General features: G+C 52.8%; 10 protein-coding genes across 10 annotated transcripts; 5 read left to right on the forward strand and 5 right to left on the reverse strand.

The window, feature by feature from the left end:
- Positions 1–42: 42 nt before the first annotated feature.
- BO94DRAFT_507401 (magnesium transporter CorA family protein) lies at positions 43–1,755 on the reverse strand. The gene is made up of 2 exons (XM_025609609.1): positions 952–1,755; positions 43–908 (listed from the first exon to the last, which is right to left on the reverse strand). The coding sequence occupies exons 1-2, from the start codon at positions 1,491–1,493 to the stop codon at positions 332–334; spliced, it is 1,119 nt and encodes a 372-aa protein (XP_025472712.1). The 5' UTR covers positions 1,494–1,755; the 3' UTR covers positions 43–331.
- A 366-nt stretch (positions 1,756–2,121) lies between these two features.
- On the reverse strand, positions 2,122–3,016 carry BO94DRAFT_455239 (uncharacterized protein; the record flags this gene model as incomplete). Its single annotated transcript, XM_025607645.1, has 3 exons — positions 2,122–2,310; positions 2,362–2,587; positions 2,649–3,016. The coding sequence occupies 3 exons, from the start codon at positions 3,014–3,016 to the stop codon at positions 2,122–2,124; spliced, it is 783 nt and encodes a 260-aa protein (XP_025472713.1).
- A 513-nt stretch (positions 3,017–3,529) lies between these two features.
- On the forward strand, positions 3,530–4,406 carry BO94DRAFT_552764 (uncharacterized protein; the record flags this gene model as incomplete). The annotated part of the gene is given in 3 exon segments (XM_025613617.1): positions 3,530–3,551; positions 3,579–4,265; positions 4,285–4,406. The coding sequence occupies 3 exon segments, from the start codon at positions 3,530–3,532 to the stop codon at positions 4,404–4,406; spliced, it is 831 nt and encodes a 276-aa protein (XP_025472714.1).
- Positions 4,407–4,713: 307 nt separating this feature from the next.
- On the reverse strand, positions 4,714–5,995 carry BO94DRAFT_620309 (cytochrome P450). Its single transcript, XM_025616922.1, has one exon. The coding sequence runs from the start codon at positions 5,947–5,949 to the stop codon at positions 5,116–5,118; it is 834 nt and encodes a 277-aa protein (XP_025472715.1). The 5' UTR covers positions 5,950–5,995; the 3' UTR covers positions 4,714–5,115.
- Positions 5,996–6,647: 652 nt separating this feature from the next.
- BO94DRAFT_482970 (uncharacterized protein) lies at positions 6,648–8,194 on the forward strand (the record flags this gene model as incomplete). The annotated part of the gene is made up of 2 exons (XM_025608909.1): positions 6,648–7,105; positions 7,148–8,194. The coding sequence occupies 2 exons, from the start codon at positions 6,648–6,650 to the stop codon at positions 8,136–8,138; spliced, it is 1,449 nt and encodes a 482-aa protein (XP_025472716.1). The 3' UTR covers positions 8,139–8,194.
- Positions 8,195–8,330: 136 nt separating this feature from the next.
- BO94DRAFT_552766 (glycoside hydrolase family 76 protein) lies at positions 8,331–9,897 on the reverse strand (the record flags this gene model as incomplete). The annotated part of the gene is made up of 3 exons (XM_025613618.1): positions 8,331–8,903; positions 8,973–9,685; positions 9,819–9,897. The coding sequence occupies 3 exons, from the start codon at positions 9,895–9,897 to the stop codon at positions 8,331–8,333; spliced, it is 1,365 nt and encodes a 454-aa protein (XP_025472717.1).
- A 280-nt stretch (positions 9,898–10,177) lies between these two features.
- On the reverse strand, positions 10,178–11,554 carry BO94DRAFT_507407 (MFS general substrate transporter; the record flags this gene model as incomplete). The annotated part of the gene is made up of 4 exons (XM_025609610.1): positions 10,178–10,345; positions 10,403–10,841; positions 10,886–11,140; positions 11,184–11,554. The coding sequence occupies 4 exons, from the start codon at positions 11,552–11,554 to the stop codon at positions 10,178–10,180; spliced, it is 1,233 nt and encodes a 410-aa protein (XP_025472718.1).
- Positions 11,555–11,945: 391 nt separating this feature from the next.
- Positions 11,946–13,584, forward strand: BO94DRAFT_530697 (homeobox protein meis). Its single transcript, XM_025610726.1, has one exon. The coding sequence runs from the start codon at positions 11,972–11,974 to the stop codon at positions 13,529–13,531; it is 1,560 nt and encodes a 519-aa protein (XP_025472719.1). The 5' UTR covers positions 11,946–11,971; the 3' UTR covers positions 13,532–13,584.
- A 406-nt stretch (positions 13,585–13,990) lies between these two features.
- Positions 13,991–15,700, forward strand: BO94DRAFT_571459 (LysM peptidoglycan-binding domain-containing protein; the record flags this gene model as incomplete). Its single annotated transcript, XM_025614867.1, has 4 exons — positions 13,991–14,597; positions 14,647–15,125; positions 15,172–15,288; positions 15,348–15,700. The coding sequence occupies exons 1-4, from the start codon at positions 14,011–14,013 to the stop codon at positions 15,698–15,700; spliced, it is 1,536 nt and encodes a 511-aa protein (XP_025472720.1). The 5' UTR covers positions 13,991–14,010.
- A 248-nt stretch (positions 15,701–15,948) lies between these two features.
- BO94DRAFT_552770 (uncharacterized protein) lies at positions 15,949–17,543 on the forward strand (the record flags this gene model as incomplete). Its single annotated transcript, XM_025613619.1, has 3 exons — positions 15,949–16,723; positions 16,784–17,067; positions 17,127–17,543. 3 exons carry the CDS (start codon positions 15,949–15,951, stop codon positions 17,541–17,543), a joined length of 1,476 nt encoding a protein of 491 aa, XP_025472721.1.
- Positions 17,544–18,013: the final 470 nt, after the last annotated feature.

Below are 18,013 nucleotides of genomic sequence, written 5' to 3' on the forward strand. Positions count from 1 at the left end.
TATCCGTGGGGAGTGGAGCGTTTTGCCGGTGGGGATTTAGATGGATTCAACTAGATATTGTGGGTTGATCGGGATCCATCCCGATGGTAGATGGTTGTTCCCGCGGAATCCATCCCGGAGTCTAGATGGTGGCTTGCCCCACTGCTCGTGTTGATATGGTTTAGCTTTATTGAGAGAGGCAGATGGAGATTGGGGTAGATATCAAGGTATGAATTCGGCAGAGAATATTGGATGAGGACTGATGACAATGATAAAAATGGGACAAGATTGAGATTATAGGCATATATGAAAGAATCAGAGATCGGGATACATAGATGATTATTAGGCAAAGTCACCGATCTAACAAACCCACCCGCTTGGCCACCCACGCAAACAAAACGGTCAGCCCCAGGATAGTCCCGAGAATGCCATACCACCAGTTCAACGTGTGCTCTCCCTTCCCCGGGACCTTGACATTCATGCCAAAGAACCCGGTAATGAACTGCATCGGCACCAGGATTGACGCAAGAATCGTCAGCTTGTTCAGTGTCGATGCAATGCCATTGTGCATGCGACCGGAATCAAAGTGGACCTGGGTGAGGTACTTGGACTGCAACCGGGAGAGCATTTGCTCGGCCTGATCCAGATTCGCTATCATGGTGACGACGTGGTCGCAGATGTCGCTGAGGTACAGGGCCACCTGCGACGACGGAGCGTCAGACTCGCAGTGCCGCGCGAAGGAACGAATGACGTCAATCTTATCGTGCAGCGGCTGGCGGATGTGCATCACCTCCTTGCGCAATTTGAAGATGCGCTGTAAAGCAAGTCCCATTTCGTCAGGACGGGTGATGGAAACGGAGTCTTCCACCGTTTCGACTCCGGTTTCAACCCGGTCGATGAATGGGGCAAAGCCATCGACAATGTCGTCGCTGCAAAGTCAGCACGTCCTAATTAACACGGGAAGTGGCTTACATCAATGCATAGCAGATCCAGTCACTGGTCAACAAGAGGTGACTGCTATGTTCGCGAATCCGCTGACGAATGTGGCCGGCATGCAGAGTGGGATCGGAGCTGAAGCTGATAACGCCCCCGCGGAAGACGACCGCGTAGAGATTGTGCGAGACAATACGCACCCCGTCATCGGTCTCAAACCGGCGCGGCGGTCGCAGAGAGAGAAAGTAGTATTGACTAAACAGCTCAATCTTCTCTCTCGTTTCGCGGATCTTGATATCCTCCGTGGTCAGCGGATGCAGACTGAAGAAGCGGGCGATGGTTTCGATGTCTTCTTCCGACGGGGCCGTCATATCGAGCCACCACAGGCCACTGTGGTTTCCTGTCTCCAGAAGCAGCTCAAAAGGATGATAGACGGAGCATAGATCCTCGATGCTGGATGCATCGATGGTGGTAGCCAGCTGGGAGGTGAAGAAGCTGAGCCGGCTGGCCGCAGGCGGGGGATTATCCTGGACGTCAGGGGTCGAGTGGGGTGCCATGGCAGGCACCTTGACGGGCTCCATCTGGCGCGGATCGCCGTTTAACTATGGAGCAAGCAAATCTGGGGCTACATCAATCGTAGTGTTGATGGACAGACGCAGAGCATTGTGATGTGTGGTGTATGGATGACGAGAGAGGAAGGAGAAAAGTTAGGTGAGAGTGGCGGTGCTGCGGCCACCTTCCTGTCCGCCAATCAGCGTCCGGCCCGCGATCCACGTGTCGATCTGCACCAGCTGGAAACTAAACACTAGACAGACAGATCAATGCTGCAGGGACAGGTCAGGGATCAGATCTTTGTTTGACAGCAAACGGTCGACCTGGGTTTCCCTCTGATCTATATATAGCTCAGGCTCACCTGTGGCCAGTCAGAGTGCGGGCCGTCATCTCCGTAGTGACGAAATAGGAAAAATAAACATCACGTGTGCTCAGGGTCCTACCCAACAGAATTCACGGATTTAGATTCCGGTATCAACCATTTTCCGTTAGAGATACTATTAATTGTGAAAGCTCCTAGCCACGGAGATGTAGACGTTGTTTCCGCACGACGCTTATCCATATTTTACCAATATCACCCATCCCAATAGCCACCCATTGCCCGTCCAGCCCAGATCCCAACGCCAATAGCAACGCCTAGCGAACCGCCCGGTCGAATCAAGTTGGTTTCATCATAGTCTGGCCCCGCGCACCACCAAACCAATAACGTGTCAGCAATTTCACAGCGTCGGTGTTCTTCTTGGTGAAATCGTATAGCTTGGAGGAGCGAATATTAAGCATCTCCCCATCAAAATCAGCCTCTAGAACGCGGGCGTGGCAAAGTCCTACTAGAGAGAAGACCAGAATCTACCAGAACGATTTTAGTCTATCGCTTCAGATCCACGGAGAAGTCCTTACCGGAGCAACGATATGCGGGCGGAGCGACTTGGTCCTCAGACGAGCAGCCATGATATCGGTGATGGTCATGATTTCTCCGCGAAGCAGTCGATCATCTCCCATCGCTTCACTAGCCACCATAGCCTTAAAATGCGGATATTTACCATCCTGATAATCAGTCACCGCTATAGCTTCCCAGTTGAACGTGATACACTCGAGAAGCTGACCAAATCTATAGTCGCCCATCCTGTCATAGTCGGTGAGAATTTTGAAGTTAGACGATCTAACAGCGGATAGAGACAACATACTCTCGATATTGGCCAGAAGGCGGGAGGTTGTCGGGACACGCTCCCCATTGATCGTAGCAACAGTCATTGAAGTGATCGCAGAGAAAGTATTCCAAATCACGGGTATTCCAAGTGATGTTATTTGGGTCGGGCGTAAGTTCTAGAAACTTGTCCTCCTTCTCTGGAGGGGGTAGCTTTCCTTGGTATGGCTCGGAGAAGCACGGCTGATCTTGGGTCCCCTCTTCCAGAGACAGCGGGAAGTGGCGGATACTGGCCGCCTTCAGCTCCGGCACTTCGATATGATGACTCGGTGCTTGCTTGATCAAGCTCTCGATCTTGGCCAAGGCATGGCGACGAGTGGCCCGTTCCGAAACAAGAGCCTGATCCATCTTGAGTGCGAAGAGTCGTGGCATGGGAGAGAAGAGGGTGTGTGGTAGGGAGATGGGAAAAGTTGATGGGCATCGCGTCTGCATGAAAGGCTGAAGACGGCAAGGGCGGCGGATGAGGAGGCCTGAGGCAGAAAGGCCAGTTGCTTGGCAACGCCCCATTAGGCAGAGAGTTCTATATAAAGAGACCGGCATCTGGGTTTGTGATTGCATGTCCATCTGGCACCGGTGATAAGATGAGTCACCGTGCATCTCATCAAGCGCGGGCCTTGTGCTTCACCCAATGATAGGTGACAGTGTCTCCTTGACTCGGTCGCAGCACTTCATGCTGGGTGAATTGATAGGCTAGAGTTAATGCTGTCCATAACTCCCTAGATATGGCAGGAGCCAGCCCGGTATGGCAGGAACCAAGCCGGCATAGCTGTAGCGGCTCCCTAAGGAAAAACAACATTTGGACCCCCGTGGTTTCATCATCTCTCTTCCTTGCTACTCAAATCATTGCCCGTCAGTGTCACCATGGAAGAGACTCTTCCTTCCTGTGAGAGCCAATAGACTGCATGGGTAGCCCGGCATGGCGCCTCCGGTATGACAATCCATGACACAACGCTCACCTCTGCATCCACCATCAGCAAGAAGCAGTACTTGTTACTGCAGGTTCTCTGGACCTCCTCGTCAGCCGCCCGTCTCAATCTCAAGACCGTCCAGTTAGATACGTGGAAGCAACAAGCCGACAAGCTCCTGGAGTCGTTTGAATCCTGGAAAAACTACCTCCAGAGTTTTACGAGCGACACCATTCTAGAGGGCACATTTGCTCTACCAAGAAAGTATCAATTACAGGCCGCAGAATCCAAAGATGAGAGCTTCAGATCGAATGTGACCTTCACCCCAATTGCGAATCGTACGCGCAGCAAGATGGGCAGCCTAGAACAGAAACTGAGAACAGCACAACTCGAGACCCCTACAAAATCAACAGGCCTTCCACCAGACTCACCAGGGGTTAAGGATACCCCGGATACCTGCTCCCCCTTCCAATCTCCCGGGCCCCAGGAGATAGCACATCTCATGTACCCGCAGACCAAAGACGAGCAGATAGTCAACACGGCCCTTATTGACTTTCTAAACGCGCTGAGCATGCACTTTCCCAAAGCGTGTGGCTGGACGCTGCACCGCAAATCGTTCAAAGCTGAGTTCGAACATGCATTCTTCGAGGCACGAACAGACGGTTATCTCGATGATGGACAATCATCAGAGGGTGCGGGCTCTAGTCGAAGTGAAGCCAATGACGCGGAGGAAACAAAGAATTCCGATTTGTATGCAAAAGGCCGCACAAATGGCTGCGTGGATCAAATCTGACCCCGACATTGGTGGAGCTCTAAGCCTCCCAGGCCGGTAAGAGCTTCGTATAATTTCATATATCTTATGTCGCCTTCTTTTCCTTGTGCTGACAGGCCCAGTCGTTTCCACGCATCCCAGAACCGCCATGGAATTTTCCTAACATTCGCGGAATACACCGAGGAGTACATATGGTACCTTAACAACACACTTCCACCGGGATCGCCCCGTCCATTCCTCAGGATGAATGAGTACGGCCCTTGGAATACTACGATCCGAAGTAGCGTGGAGAAACTTGGTGCCATTCTGCTGGCGATTGCCTTGCGCGCTTATGTCGACGCCAACCCGCAAAAACTTTCCAACGAGGAGAGCAGTGATGACTCCAAGCGAACCAATTAAGAGGGGAGGCGTAGGCCATATTATCCACCGGGACCAACTCCCCATCCTCACCCATCAGCATCCAGATATCAAACGCCCATATAATCCTTGCTAGCAATAAAAACAATCAATCTTGCGCAATATGTCGTCCCGTACAGATCCTTCTCCTATAGTCAAGGGAATTTGAACACTACTCATCCTTCTTCCCTCTCTGTAACAACCTGTCCGGCCAAAACATCAATGGATCCTCCCACCGCTCCTTATCTAGCCCCATGGTCTAAAATACCGGCATCACTGTCGCCCCCTTGGGAATGTGATATCCCATATACATATTCTTCTGTGTAATTGCATGTGGCAGCCCACCCGGAACCATGGACCTCCGCCTCAACGTCTCATCCACCACCGCCTGCACATACACCAAACTTCTCTGCGTCCTCAAAACTAGGAAACCTCTCCCTCCCAAACACCCCACCCAGCTCCTTCCTCGCCAACGCCACAAAGCGTCCATCTGTGTGCACCGCCCACACAAACACCTTCATGGCCGGCCACGTCGTCTCAAACCCCGCATCCCCCCAAATCCCCAAATTACACGCCACCTCCAACTCCGACATGCCCTCAGCATACCGAGACCGGGAAAGCTCTTTCGCCCAACTCCACGACCCACTCGCCAACCTCTTCTCTAAATGCCGAGTATGAGCCCTCGACTCGAGCTGAAACAATTCCCCCGCGAGCCTCTTCCACGGCGCCACCACAGCAGGGAGGTAATCCAAAAACGGGAAAATATCCGCAATCCACGTGCCCACCTGCGCTGCGTAGACGAAATTGCCTTGAATTGTGCGCATATGCCGCATCTCCTGGATTTTCGGTATCGGTAGTCGGAACCCATATGCCAACGCGAACATCAGACTCCCGCTGTAGCGTTCGAAATGGGCGTCGAAGTTATTGGAGTGGAGGAGGTCGAAGAGGAGTTGTTTGGATTCGAGATCTTGGATGGGGAAGTAGGTGTTTGAGGCGCGGAGACTGAGGACCGGGGCTTCGAGACGTTGGTGCCGTTTCATCCATGGGTTGTAATGGTGGATGAGCATGTGGAGGCCTTTGGTGATGTTGTTGGCCATGATGAGGTTGGGTCGGTTGGCGTAGATGCTGCCGCGGCGGTCGAGGAAGTCGTGGGCGATGGTGGGCGAGGTGATTAGGATGAGGGTTTGGGGACCGAATTGCGCGGACATGATGGGGCCGTAGGCCTTGCTCCATGCTTGGAAGACGCGCCAGGGGTGCGTGCGGGGGGCTTGGTGGAGGTTGCCGAGGAGGGGGAGGCGAGGGGGGCCTGGGGGGAGGTGTCGGTCACGGTGGTATTCGTAGAGGAGGTGGAGGGTGAGGAGGGTGAAGATGGTGAGGAGGATCGTTGTGGGTGGTGGGTGGTTGTATGGAGGGCGGGATGGGGAGGGGGTAGAGGTATTGATATATCATCCCGCTGTGAGACAATATGCAGTAGTCGATGCCACGGCGGATGGAAGGGGGGAGCTGCTAGGTTGTCCGTTTCAGCAGAAAGCCTTTGTGATTGATGGCATGGTCTGCTCGTAGTGCATCGTCATGGCGTATGTGCAGGCATTGCATTGGATGGTTGGCTGGGATTGCCCCGTTGGCGTGCATTAGTGCAACGGTAGCAAGCTGTCAGTTGACGCACGGTCATCACTCGGATACGAAGCGATAGACATGGCGGGGTAGATTGAAGAACAGTCGACTGCTTTACTGGCAGGACACGCCGTGTGGAAAGGGTAACCCTAGTTGATATCCCTCGTCAAGACTGTATCGCATTTACAGTAACGACATTCGAATTACTAGCTCGATACAGGTGGGGCCTCACCCGAGCCGAGCCCCGTCGGCCACGACGGCTAATCATATTCCAACCTCTGCTGTCCCCATCATGCCCGCTCTGTCTGTCTCTGATCTCCCCGCCGACATCCTGCTACATCTCATCTCGTTTCTCGACCACAGCTCGGATGTCCGTGCCCTGTCAGCAATCAGTCCAGCTCTGCACGCCCTGATCCATGCCCACGACCTCATCACCAAGACTCATTACCGCAGCCTCCGCATCAGCAGCATCCGAGACGCGAATCATGCATTCACCACCCTACTCGCCATCCTGCGCAACCCCAAACTGGGCAGCTATCTGCGCCACATCGAGATGGACATTCCCATCCGCTCACCACTAAGCTATCTCCCGAGAAAACATGATCGATCTCTGAGCGAGGCAGACATGCAACTCCTCCGTCGTGCCATCAACAAAGCCGGTTTCACCGCCACCGGAGAGGACCGCTTACTCAACATGTTGATGCAGGAGATAATTCCCGCCAGGGATTGGGGATATCTCACATACTACGAGTTTGTCCCCAGTCCCTCATCTAATGTACCCTTAGCTAATAGAACCAGCAGCGAACACGGCTTCTCCGGAAAATCCACCTTCATCGCCCAGGCTATCACCACGCTCCTCGTCGCATCTTCCCCCCATCTGGTATCATTAGCCATCTCGCCTCCATTCTGGGAATACACCTCTTCCCCACGTGACGACTCCCAAGAAGCCATTTCTCTAATCGCCGCCAAAATCGAGAAATATCCCCTCGCCAAATTCCTCAACCAGGCCAACTCGGCTAATCTAACCAGAAGTAGTCCGTACCTGGGCCAACTAAAACACTTTCGCCTTCTCACGACGGCAGCTAAATCCCCGGATGCGCGGTCCCGGGCCTGTGCTCCACAAGACCTTCTTCTCTGTATCGAGCTTGTCCATGCCCTCCCGGGAATCCAGTCATTATGTATCCAAGCAATTCAAGGGTTTGGGAATGCATCCGGCCCTGCATTGGCGGGGATTCTTCCGCCCGCGTCATCGAATATCTCCTGTTTGGATCTTAGGAGGTGTGACTTTAAATCAGAGCTGTTGTGTAGGGTTATCCGTGCGATGAAGTGTCTGCGTGAGTTGAGGTATTCGGTCGTGCAGGGGGGGTGTTATGCGGGGTTTGTGGAGATGTTTGATCGAAGAAGTTTGATTCAGGCTGTGCTTGGGCATCGGGGGACGTTGGAGGTGTTGGATTTGGATTTTGATGATCGGTTGGGGCAGTTTGTTGTTTCTGGGGTGGAGGGGGATGCTGGAGGGGAGGGGGAGGGGTTGAGGGGGTTTACGGTGTTGAGGAGTTTGAGTCTGGGAGTGCATTGTTTGTGGTATGTTGCTAGTGGGATGGGTGTGGAGGAGGAGGTTAGATTGGTGGAGTGTCTGCCGTCAAGGTTGGAGTTTCTTCGTGTTAGGGGGTATGAGAGGGGGGGTTCAGTTATGATGGATAGGATGTTGGCTGGGATGAAGAGGAGGTTGTCTGTGTTGAGGACTGTCGAGGGTATTGAGCAGTGTATACCTGTTGGGAAATAGATGCCAATCTACAGTCACGCTAATCCACACAATCAGGCAGAAAAGTTACGACAACCTCCAGGTATCACATCTGTATCCATCAAAAACCCGAATTCATCACAATCACTAACAAAGGATCAATCCCTAACCCTACCTCCTCACCCAACAAATCATCATTCATCAACTATATACACTACTACTAGTAATATCACATCACTCATAAACCAACCACCCCGTCGACCCCATCACCACCAACGACACCAACACCGTCAATAACCCCGCCCCCGCCCGATCCCCATGCGTAATCTCCCTCCTCAACCCCTCGGGCACAGGCTGCTTCTCCTGCCCTGGCTCCCCTCCCCCCGGATTCCCCTGACTCATACCCCCCGTATCCCGCGTAACCGGGGGCTCCACCATCCCAATCAACGTCGACTGCATGACCTCCAATGCGGCCATCTGCACCCCGACATCATCCATCCCATCCCATTTCCGCTCCGTCCATTTCAACCCACACGTCACATTACTCTCTCCCCCAGTACACGTCTCCGCCGCTGCCTTCGCCGAAGCCCGTATCTTAGGCATGATTTGATCCGCAGTAAACGGAGCCATTTGCGTCGTGGCGGCCATCCACCGCGCCAAATACCCCTTGAAGGACCGTTGATCGACCTCGCAGGTATTGACTGGTTCACAGGCCCGCTCGTACATGACGTTGTCGTCTTGGAAGAAGATGCTGCTGCTGGTGTTGAGGAGACCCTCCGTTCGGGCTCGCCAGGTGGGGGATTCAGTCTGTCCTGTCAGCTAACCCCCATACATATCTAACCACCCCCCGCCCCCAAAAGGTAGTATAATACTCACCAAATTAAACATAACAGCCGCCCCCAACAAAAACACCCCCGAATTATAACTCCACTCAATCCGATCCCAACTCCTACACTCACTTTCCACCCCGGCCCCATCCCAAACCCTAAACTCAGGCGTCACAAACCCCACCGTTTCCTCCGTCCACTCCCACACTCTCTCCGCCCACTCAGCATACGTCCCATTGCCCGTAAACCTCGCCAACCTCGCCGCCAATTGAAAAAACCCCCCATTCGAAATCGTATTCTTATACATCCATCCCTCGTTAAACGGGAATATCTGCCAGCGTAGCCCGCCCCCACATGTCCCTGTATCCCATCGCTCCGCCTGCGTATTAAACACCGCCTGCGCCATGCCCAACCACCCCGGGACATTCAACTCCGGCGCAGGATCAGGCAGGTTCTGTTCTGCGGCTGACATTGCGCCGAAGGCCCAGAAGGATTGGTCGTCGTTGCCTTCGGTGCGGGTTTGGTTGGCCGGCATGAAGGAGCCGCTGGGGCCGGATTGCCAGGTTAGGGCTTGGATGGTTAATGGGAGGTAGGTGGTGTCGTGGGTGAGGTGGTGGTAGTTGAGCAGGGTGGTGAAGAGGGCCCCTGCTTCCCACCAGTAGTATGGGGGGGGGAGGTTGCCGGGGTTGTCGCCCGGATGGTTGCCGGTGTAGTGGGTTAGGAGGGAGGCGGTTATGGGTTTTAGGGAGGTTTTGATGGATTCTATGATTGATATTAGTAGTAGTAGTAGTAGTAGTAGTAGTAGTATTGGGGATAGAGGAGGTGGTTGGGACATGGTATGGGGTGATGGGTGGTAGTTCTTCAGGGGATTGGTTGGGATGATGGGAGGACGTACCTGGGTTATCGAGATCAAAGCCAATGGCCTGTACGGCTACGGTTAGGATGAGGATGTACCATAGCCATAAGGGATACATGATGCTGCGTGAAGTTGGGGAAGTGCAAAATCGTGGGTGGAATAGAAAGTTAGTAGATAGACAACATGAGCATCCGTGGAATGTGGCCCGCTTCCATAGAAACGATCACCAACGGGCCAATCATGCCACGGGATCGAGAATTTCAGATGGCGATGCAGGGGTGTTGATCTGGGGTCGAATGTGGCCAATGGGATACCGGATGTCGCATTCCTGGTGATTGCGGTTATCATCCATGCATTCATTGCATAAGTAGCATTATTATCTTTCTCTAATTCAAGAATTACACCTTCCTCATCAACCTCCTATCCGTCTTCAACCGTATAAACGCCGCCAACACCGCCGCTCCCAACGCCATAAACCCCGCGTACAAAATCGCCGGTCGATACGCCCCAATCCCCGCCTTTTCACCCCCGCTGGCATCAAGAATATATCCCGCAATCGGAGAGCCCTAATCCATTAGCACCCTACCCTATCCTATCCATATCAGAAAAAGGCATGAACTCACCAAAAGATACCCCCCCGCCCAACTCGTCACAATCATCCCCATGGCAACACTCACTCTCGCAGATCCAAAGACATTTCCCACCACAGTGGGGATCGTAGAGAAGAACCCCCCGTTCGCCATACCATTGATGATAACGAATACTATCAGTGGTCCAATGGACGTCGAAACAGGCCAGATAATCAACATGCTCAACGCACTAAGCAACAACGACACGAAGAGCGTGTTGAGACTGCCGATTGTGTCGCTGGCGAAGCCGCAGGTGAGACGGCCCATGGCGGAGGAAAAGTTGAATGCTGCGACGACACCGGCCCCCGCGGCGGATCCCATTCCCATGGAGTTGGTGTACAAGGGGAGGAAGAAGGGAGGGACCAATAGAGGGAAGGTGGCGATGGCCCCCGCGGCGAAGAGGAGGAGGAAGCGGATGTCTCGGAAGAGACCCCTGTTGGTGTTAGTGGTGGTGTGGCAGTGGAGGGATAGGCTTACCATTCGACAAAGGCAGAGGGCGGAATCGGGATCCGCTGCTTGACTAGGAATGCTGCAGGGAGACCGGTGGCTAATGTGATGAATCCCAAGATACGAAATGTCCAGGCCGTGCCGACGCGGGTTAATAATGCGTTGAGGATGAAACTGATGGCTGCGCCGCCGAGCCCCCCGGCTGCGTAGACGATTCCGTTGGCGACGCCGCGTTTGGCTTTGAAGTATTGCGCCGGGGTGATGGAGACCACCATGAAGCAGAGACTACACTCTTAGCTATGGTGTGATGGTTGGGATGGGGACATACCTTGTTCCGACGCCCATTACGACACCGGCTGTGACGAAAAGTCCACCAACCTCTTTGACGGCGAATCCGCTCAGGATCTCTCCCAGACTTAGCATGAATATCCCCAGGAGAGCTGACGTCCGAGTTCCCAGTTGGCGGATCACCCGAGCATTGAGAATTCCCAGAAACGAGATGCAGGCTGGGGCCAACGATCCCACAAAAGACAGGGTGGATGCGGATGAAACGCCCTCCTTGACCAGCGCTGCCTGAAGCACACCCCAGCAGTAGGAAGTTCCGATGAACCACCAGGTGATTACGGCACACCCTGCGATGACCACCCAGCCGGCACCTCCTTCAGGGACCCCCGCGTCTGCCAGGCGCGAAGCCTCCATGACGTCGTCGGATACTGGAGTGACTGCATTTTTGGGACCTCTTGCCTCGAGTTCAACCAGGTGTGGCTGCAGCTCGACTGCGGTGGTGGTTGATGTGGCCATGGTGATGTGCAGTTGCAGTATTCTCAAACCGTGGTCGAAAAGTAGGGTTAAGTATATAGGGTGGAGCCCTAAGTATGGCGCCCTACAGTGAGTCAGGGAGAACAAGTTAATGATGAGATGGGAGTAAGTAAGAACCACTCCGATCTCGGCTACTGTCAGAACGCGTCATGGCCAATGAAGTTTGATCCATGGATGGCCGCGCACGGATTGCCGACGTCGGCAAGTGGAGCGTGTCACTCCAAGGGCGTGAGAATTTTGCCCCTCTGAATCTCAACAACTGCTGTTCATGCGTGACAATGCCCGCTCACCATCCAGATGGAGCACGCTCATCACGCGCGCCTTAAACTATGTGACGACATTCTGTCTCTACCGCCGCTGGACGAGGAAGACCCGCTAAGTAATTCCGCCAGCCTGGACCCTATCTTTACGCTGCCTTCAGAGTTGCCCGACGTCTCGTTCGAATCCGCCCCAGATGCAGTGTATCCAAGCGGCCCTTCTCACCAGCGCAACCACCAACGACTGTCCGGGGATGCTGTGAGGACTCTCAAATCATGGCTGAAGAGCCACCCCGACAATCCCTATCCCACTGCCCAGGAGAAGGATGACCTGGAGCAACGGACCGGTTTAAGCCGTACTCAAATCTCCAACTGGTTCATTAATGCTCGTCGCCGGAAGCGCTCCAGCCGGTATATGACTGTCCCTCAGGGCCAGTCCCTCCTCTCACCAATGGAACGCTGGAGACACTCGCCCCCAGAAAGCGAGGCCGCGGCAACCGACGACATTCTGCGCGCTCTGGCCGACCCCGACATGCCCGCTTTCCCGGGCAGTTCACCATACGGAGTGCCGCAATACGCCTGGTCCAGCAATGACTCCAGCGGCTCGTTTATCCTAGGAGAACCCTCCAGCAGCTGCGGCCATAGCCAGTCATCCTCGGAAATCTCAGTCGCCCTATCGCACGGGCCTCCACAACGCCCACCAACCCCCATGCACCGTCCCCAGCCTCGTCGCCGTCGACGGAAACACATCCGCCACGCCAACCGCCTCCAGGAAGCCCGTCGACCCTACCAATGCACCTTTTGCGCAGACACCTTCGCAACCAAATACGACTGGCAGCGACACGAAAAGGCCCTTCATCTGCCCGTGGACCAGTGGCGATGCGCCCCAGAAGGCGCTCTCGTCGACAACAACGGCACCCCCATGTGCATCTTCTGCCAGCAACTCAACGCCGACGAAGACCACCTCGAAAAGGCCCACAACTATAGCATCTGCTGCGAGAAACCCTCCGAGCAGCGCACCTTCACACGCAAAGACCACCTCCGCCAGCACCTGAAACTCACCCACCACGTAGACGGTCTCCATTCCGGTATGAACTCCTGGCGAGAGACCCGAAACGAACTTATCTCTCGATGCGGATTTTGCAATGCCACGTTCCAGACCTGGCCGGAGAGAGTCGACCATGTCGCTGAGCACTTCAAACAAGGCTCCGATATGAAGCAGTGGACCGGCGACTGGGGGTTTGAGCCAGACGTGCAGCGACTTGTTGAGAACGCCATCCCCCCGTATCTGGTGGGCACGGAGTGGCATACCCCTGATCCGTGGAAGACGTCGGATGTGCTAGGGATGCCAGGTGATGAGGATGATGAGATCCCGTTTCAGTGGGATGTGCCGAATGCGCTGAGTCGGTATTTCAATGTGCATAGTGACCTTTTGGCGTATATTCGGGATCAGATGGCTGCGGGGTTGCGTCCGTCGGATCAGATGATTCAGGATCGCGCGAGGGTGTTTGCTTATGAGAGTGATGATCCGTGGAATCAGACCTATGCGGATGATCCGTTTTGGTTGGAAGCCGTTAAGCAGGAGGCTGGGATGGTTTAGTGAGGTTGCTGTGGAATGTGATGAATAAGAAGATTTTGAGGCAGTAGGCTGGGCTTAGAACGTGTAGATTTACAAACGGCTTGACCGTGCATGTGTCTTCGTCTTGTCCAGTCTCAAGGTCAACCCTTATCAGATACAGTTCATGAAAATCACTAACGCCAACATACCAAAGTATTGTTCTTACCAGATTCAATACAGCTCAGATAGACCCGTCAGTGCTGATATAGGGTTCACTGAACCAACTGTATAATCCGTGCAAAGGAGTTGAATACCAAGTATAAGAGAAGCATTTTCTGCACCATGGCCAGCTATTCAGGGTCCGACAATCTATAACGATCCGACCGATCCGACGATTGCTAGCGCCTTGGACATGTGGGTCCAAATCCAAGAACTTAAAGTCTCGATCCCCGCGACCAGAGTGCTATTTGCACCTGACTTTCCAACATCCTGTCGGAGGATTCAGCGACGATTCAAGCAAAATGCAGTGGAACCATTGGTCGGTCGCGCTGGCTCTTGCAGCACCAGCATGCGCAGAAATACAACTATTCACCTCGGATGAATTTCCCTCTCTGTCTCCAGGATGTGTGGCTGCCTTGACAGCCAGTCTGTCATGTGCATTCATTGAAAGTGGGAATTCAATGTACCAATTCACAACAGACCTAACCCCTGATCATCTGGACCAGATGTGCACAGACGAGTGCAAGACCTCTATCGCATCCTATCGGGAAGCTGTGGAAACCGCTTGTGCGGATGATAAATATGATGATGGAGATTCATCCAAAGGTACCTCTGGAGTGTATCGGCCCATCGTCCTGCCTGATTACTACTTTACCAATTACAACCAGCGGTGTCTGAAAGACAGTGACGGCAATTACTGCTTGTTTCACCTGCAGTCAACGGATACCCAGGATGAGTGCGATGCGTGTGGGCTCCGAATGTTCCAGGCTGAATTGAGAAATGGCTATTTCTACAATGATGATTTGGCTGAGCAGTACAGCTCATTGACGTCGAGCTGCGGTGTTTCAACCCTAGATCTTCCAACGCCTACTCCAGTAGTCGTCACAAGGTAAGACGTCTTATCAGCGAATGTCTACGTGCAGGCATTAACTTCCCAGTTCCTCCACAACCAGCACAATCCCCACTTCCTGCGCCGATCGGAGCGCCGTCATTCAGCCCGGAGACACCTGCGACACATTTGCCGCTGCAAACAATGTCAGTACCTGGCGAATGCTGATCGAGAATGGGTTGCAGAGTGGTTGCGTTGATTTTCCCAGCAGTGGAACGCTCTGCGTCACTGGACATTGTCAGACGCATCTAGTAACAGCCAGTGACAGCTGCATGAGCCTGGCTCTGAAATATGGCATAACAATCACTCAGTTCATAACCTGGAGCTCTGTGCTAAACTCCCAGTGTAGTAACTTTGATGTTCTCATCGGCCACTATGTCTGTGTGAGCTATCCTGGCAGGGCAACCTCTGAACATAACCCCTATGCCACTGGTGCTTTTGGGGCTACAGCAAAAGTAGCAGCCCCGGTACCCAGCGATATAGCCCCAGGAACTAACACAAACTGTGGGAAATATTACCGAGCCAAAGGTCCATCTCTTATACCATTATCAAGAACCCGCTAACATGGCGACAGAAAACGACTACTGCCAAGCCATTGCAATGGCACAAGGCATCACTGTATCCGATCTGTTATTCTTGAATCCGGAGATACACGCCAATTGTTCCAACATCCGGCCCAACCACAGCTACTGTCAGTACCTCAACATCTACGCATATCCCAAGCTGACAAATTAGGCATCAAACCGGTAGGCGAAATCAGTGACTACCCCGGCTACGGCGGCACAACATCCACACCATGGTGGGTCGGACAAACAGGCACTCGCATGAACTGGGACGATCTTCCTCTTGCCACCGGCTTGACATCATGGGTGCCAATCGTGACCCCGACCACAGCTCCCTTGGCTCCCAATACCCGACGTGATTGCGAGGATTACGAAGATAACACGTATGGGCAGATTCCGTGCCGTTGGCTGGTCAAGGGAGTGTCCATGGTAGACTTTGCGAGTTGGAATCCGTCTGTCGATGTGTACGATTGCAAGTTGGCGAACAATACCCGCTATTGTACCTTGCTGGGGTCTGGGTATTTGTTGAATGAGGATTGAGAGAAGTCAGGGGATGTTAACAAATCTCTATCCATGTCTGTATACTATGTGGCAGAATTTATATTAATTGCCGGTGCCCTGCCAAGCCAATAGTCGGGTGGACAGCCCATTCAATTAATGTGCCAAGACGTTGAAAATCAAACCCTGGAAAATTCCAGCGGGGATTTCAACGACCCACATAGTCGGCCATAAGCAGTGTTTCGAGCTCCATCGTCCACATCATTTTACCGGTCTTCGTAGTGAACATCATGGCTGGGATTCTTCCTCTAGAGCTGTTGACGGAGATCGGGAATTATTTATCCGATGAAGGGGTCGCCTTGGCTCCTTATACAACGGTTTGTCGGCGGTGGCAGGCAGCTTTCGAACCATTCATCCATTCCAGAAATGTTATCATCCATAGCGATGATTTACTGGACGGAGATCCTCAACAAGAGATCTCCTTGGATCGCTTTGCGACACTAACATCGGGCACCGGCACGGTACGAAGACCCTGGATCCGTCATCTTCAATATAATATCATTGTCCCATACGAACTCCCGGATTGGACAAGTCGCAAACACAAGGGCTATCGACTAAAGAACCCAGTTCGAGATGCAAATGATCAAGCATTCAAATCCGCTATCATTAATCTTTTTCGGGTACTGAGCACCTGGGACCGAACCCATCGACTCTCTTTGCAATTAGGACTACTTGGTCGTCATCCAGGAGAGGAGCCATATACGTCATACATGTCTGATGCTTGGGAGTATACCTGGGATTTCAGAAACGGGCGGACAAAAGCTACAAAGCCCTATCGAGCATGTTTTCCTGATGATGATGCTTCTATGCTACCAGATGTTCCATGTATTGACATTCTCTCCTTCTTAAACATTGGGGATCCGGAGAAAGGTAGCGATCATCAGATCTGGGCCAAGGCAATCTTCCAGATCGTGCAGCACTGTCCCACAATCACGAAACTGCATGTGGATCGCAACTATCTAACTAGGCCAGATCAATTGGAGTATATTCAAGCGAGGCGTCAAGGTAGGACAGCTCATCCTCGAACCTTTACAGCATTTACTAATGCTTTTCGGTGGTCACCAGCGGTGTCCAACGGATTAGCCCTGATTCCCCAGACTCTAAAAGTGTTCGATTTCATCAACCAGCTAGAAGAACCATGGAAAGATACCATGCCTGCTCTAAACGTTTTATCCTCCGAGTCTGATAATCTCGCCATGACAATCCGCAACCTCAGTTTTGGTCTTCGCGTACTAAAGCTCAGATGCACAGCTCTGTCTATGGACTTTCTATGTCCCATTGACGATGACGGGCAACCTACAGCCCCATCTCTACACTGGCCTCATCTAGAGACTATCGAGTTACTTTCCGTTCCTCCCTAGCTGCCTTCGGGTACATTTGCACCGAACACACCCAAACACAAACATAGCTAATATCACATCTGGCAGGAAAATGGCTCCTCTATCCAACCCCAAACGACGAGACTCGAATTGCTGCTATCAGTGACTGGGAATACGAGATCTGCCATTCCGAAGAAGGGTGTATTTCCCGCCCCGTCATGGACATTGAACAGTTTCACCGGCTTTTTATTTCCCTGGGCCATGCGGCACGACATATGCCCCGTCTTGCCTCCATTGACTTTCAACTGGAGTCTGAAATTTCCTTGACTTTTTCTTTCGGACATAGTGCAGAAGGTATACGCGTGAATTGGTCCTCACGGGTAGACTATCGCCCGGACGAAAGGGCTGCTGCGGCCTGGGGATTCAGTGAGGATAGTTTGGAGTTGGGTCGTTTTGGGGAAGGATATTCTGTATTTCTTACTACCTGGCCTCCGGATCGAGCGTAGTTAGCTGTATACTTTGTTCTTAGCGGTGGGAAGGGGAAGTAATGTTTTCGGGTATATCCGAGGTGACTGTCAACTGGTGGGCGATGTAATCAACCCCACCTTGATTTATCCATCAATCAATCCAATAAGTTTCTCCATACATAAACCCCACGCAGAGAAACAATCAAATCTACAACATCACCCTTACCATTAAAAAACCCTATATATCAAGACCCCCCTTCACAAACCACAACCCACCACAACTCCCCCTCCCATCAACCACACTAAAACCCACTAACCCGAACTATCGAACCCTGGAACCCCTAGACTAAACCCAAGATGACAATAGCGGCCCCCCCTCCCACCCACCCAACCAGTCAATAACATGTTTGCCTGCCCTACGCTACAGCATTATCTCGGGCCCTAAACCCAACCCAGCCGAAGTAGTGTTTCGGCTATATGCGTGTTCCCCCCACTTCTCTCTTATCAGC

The sequence above is a fragment of the Aspergillus sclerotioniger genome, assembly GCF_003184525.1.
Source record: "Aspergillus sclerotioniger CBS 115572 chromosome Unknown BO94scaffold_2, whole genome shotgun sequence".
Taxonomy (NCBI): Eukaryota; Fungi; Ascomycota; class Eurotiomycetes; order Eurotiales; family Aspergillaceae; genus Aspergillus; species Aspergillus sclerotioniger.

Excerpts from the sequence above, each read along its gene's own strand:
- BO94DRAFT_620309 (XM_025616922.1), bottom strand. The coding sequence starts at position 5,949 with ATGTCCGCGCAATTCGGTCCCCAAACCCTCATCCTAATCACCTCGCCC.
- BO94DRAFT_507401 (XM_025609609.1), bottom strand. The coding sequence starts at position 1,493 with ATGGAGCCCGTCAAGGTGCCTGCCATGGCACCCCACTCGACCCCTGAC. Across the intron at positions 909-951 it reads TGGATCTGCTATGCATTGAT|CGACGACATTGTCGATGGCT; the intron begins GTAAGCCACTTC and ends CTGACTTTGCAG.
- BO94DRAFT_530697 (XM_025610726.1), top strand. The coding sequence starts at position 11,972 with ATGGAGCACGCTCATCACGCGCGCCTTAAACTATGTGACGACATTCTG.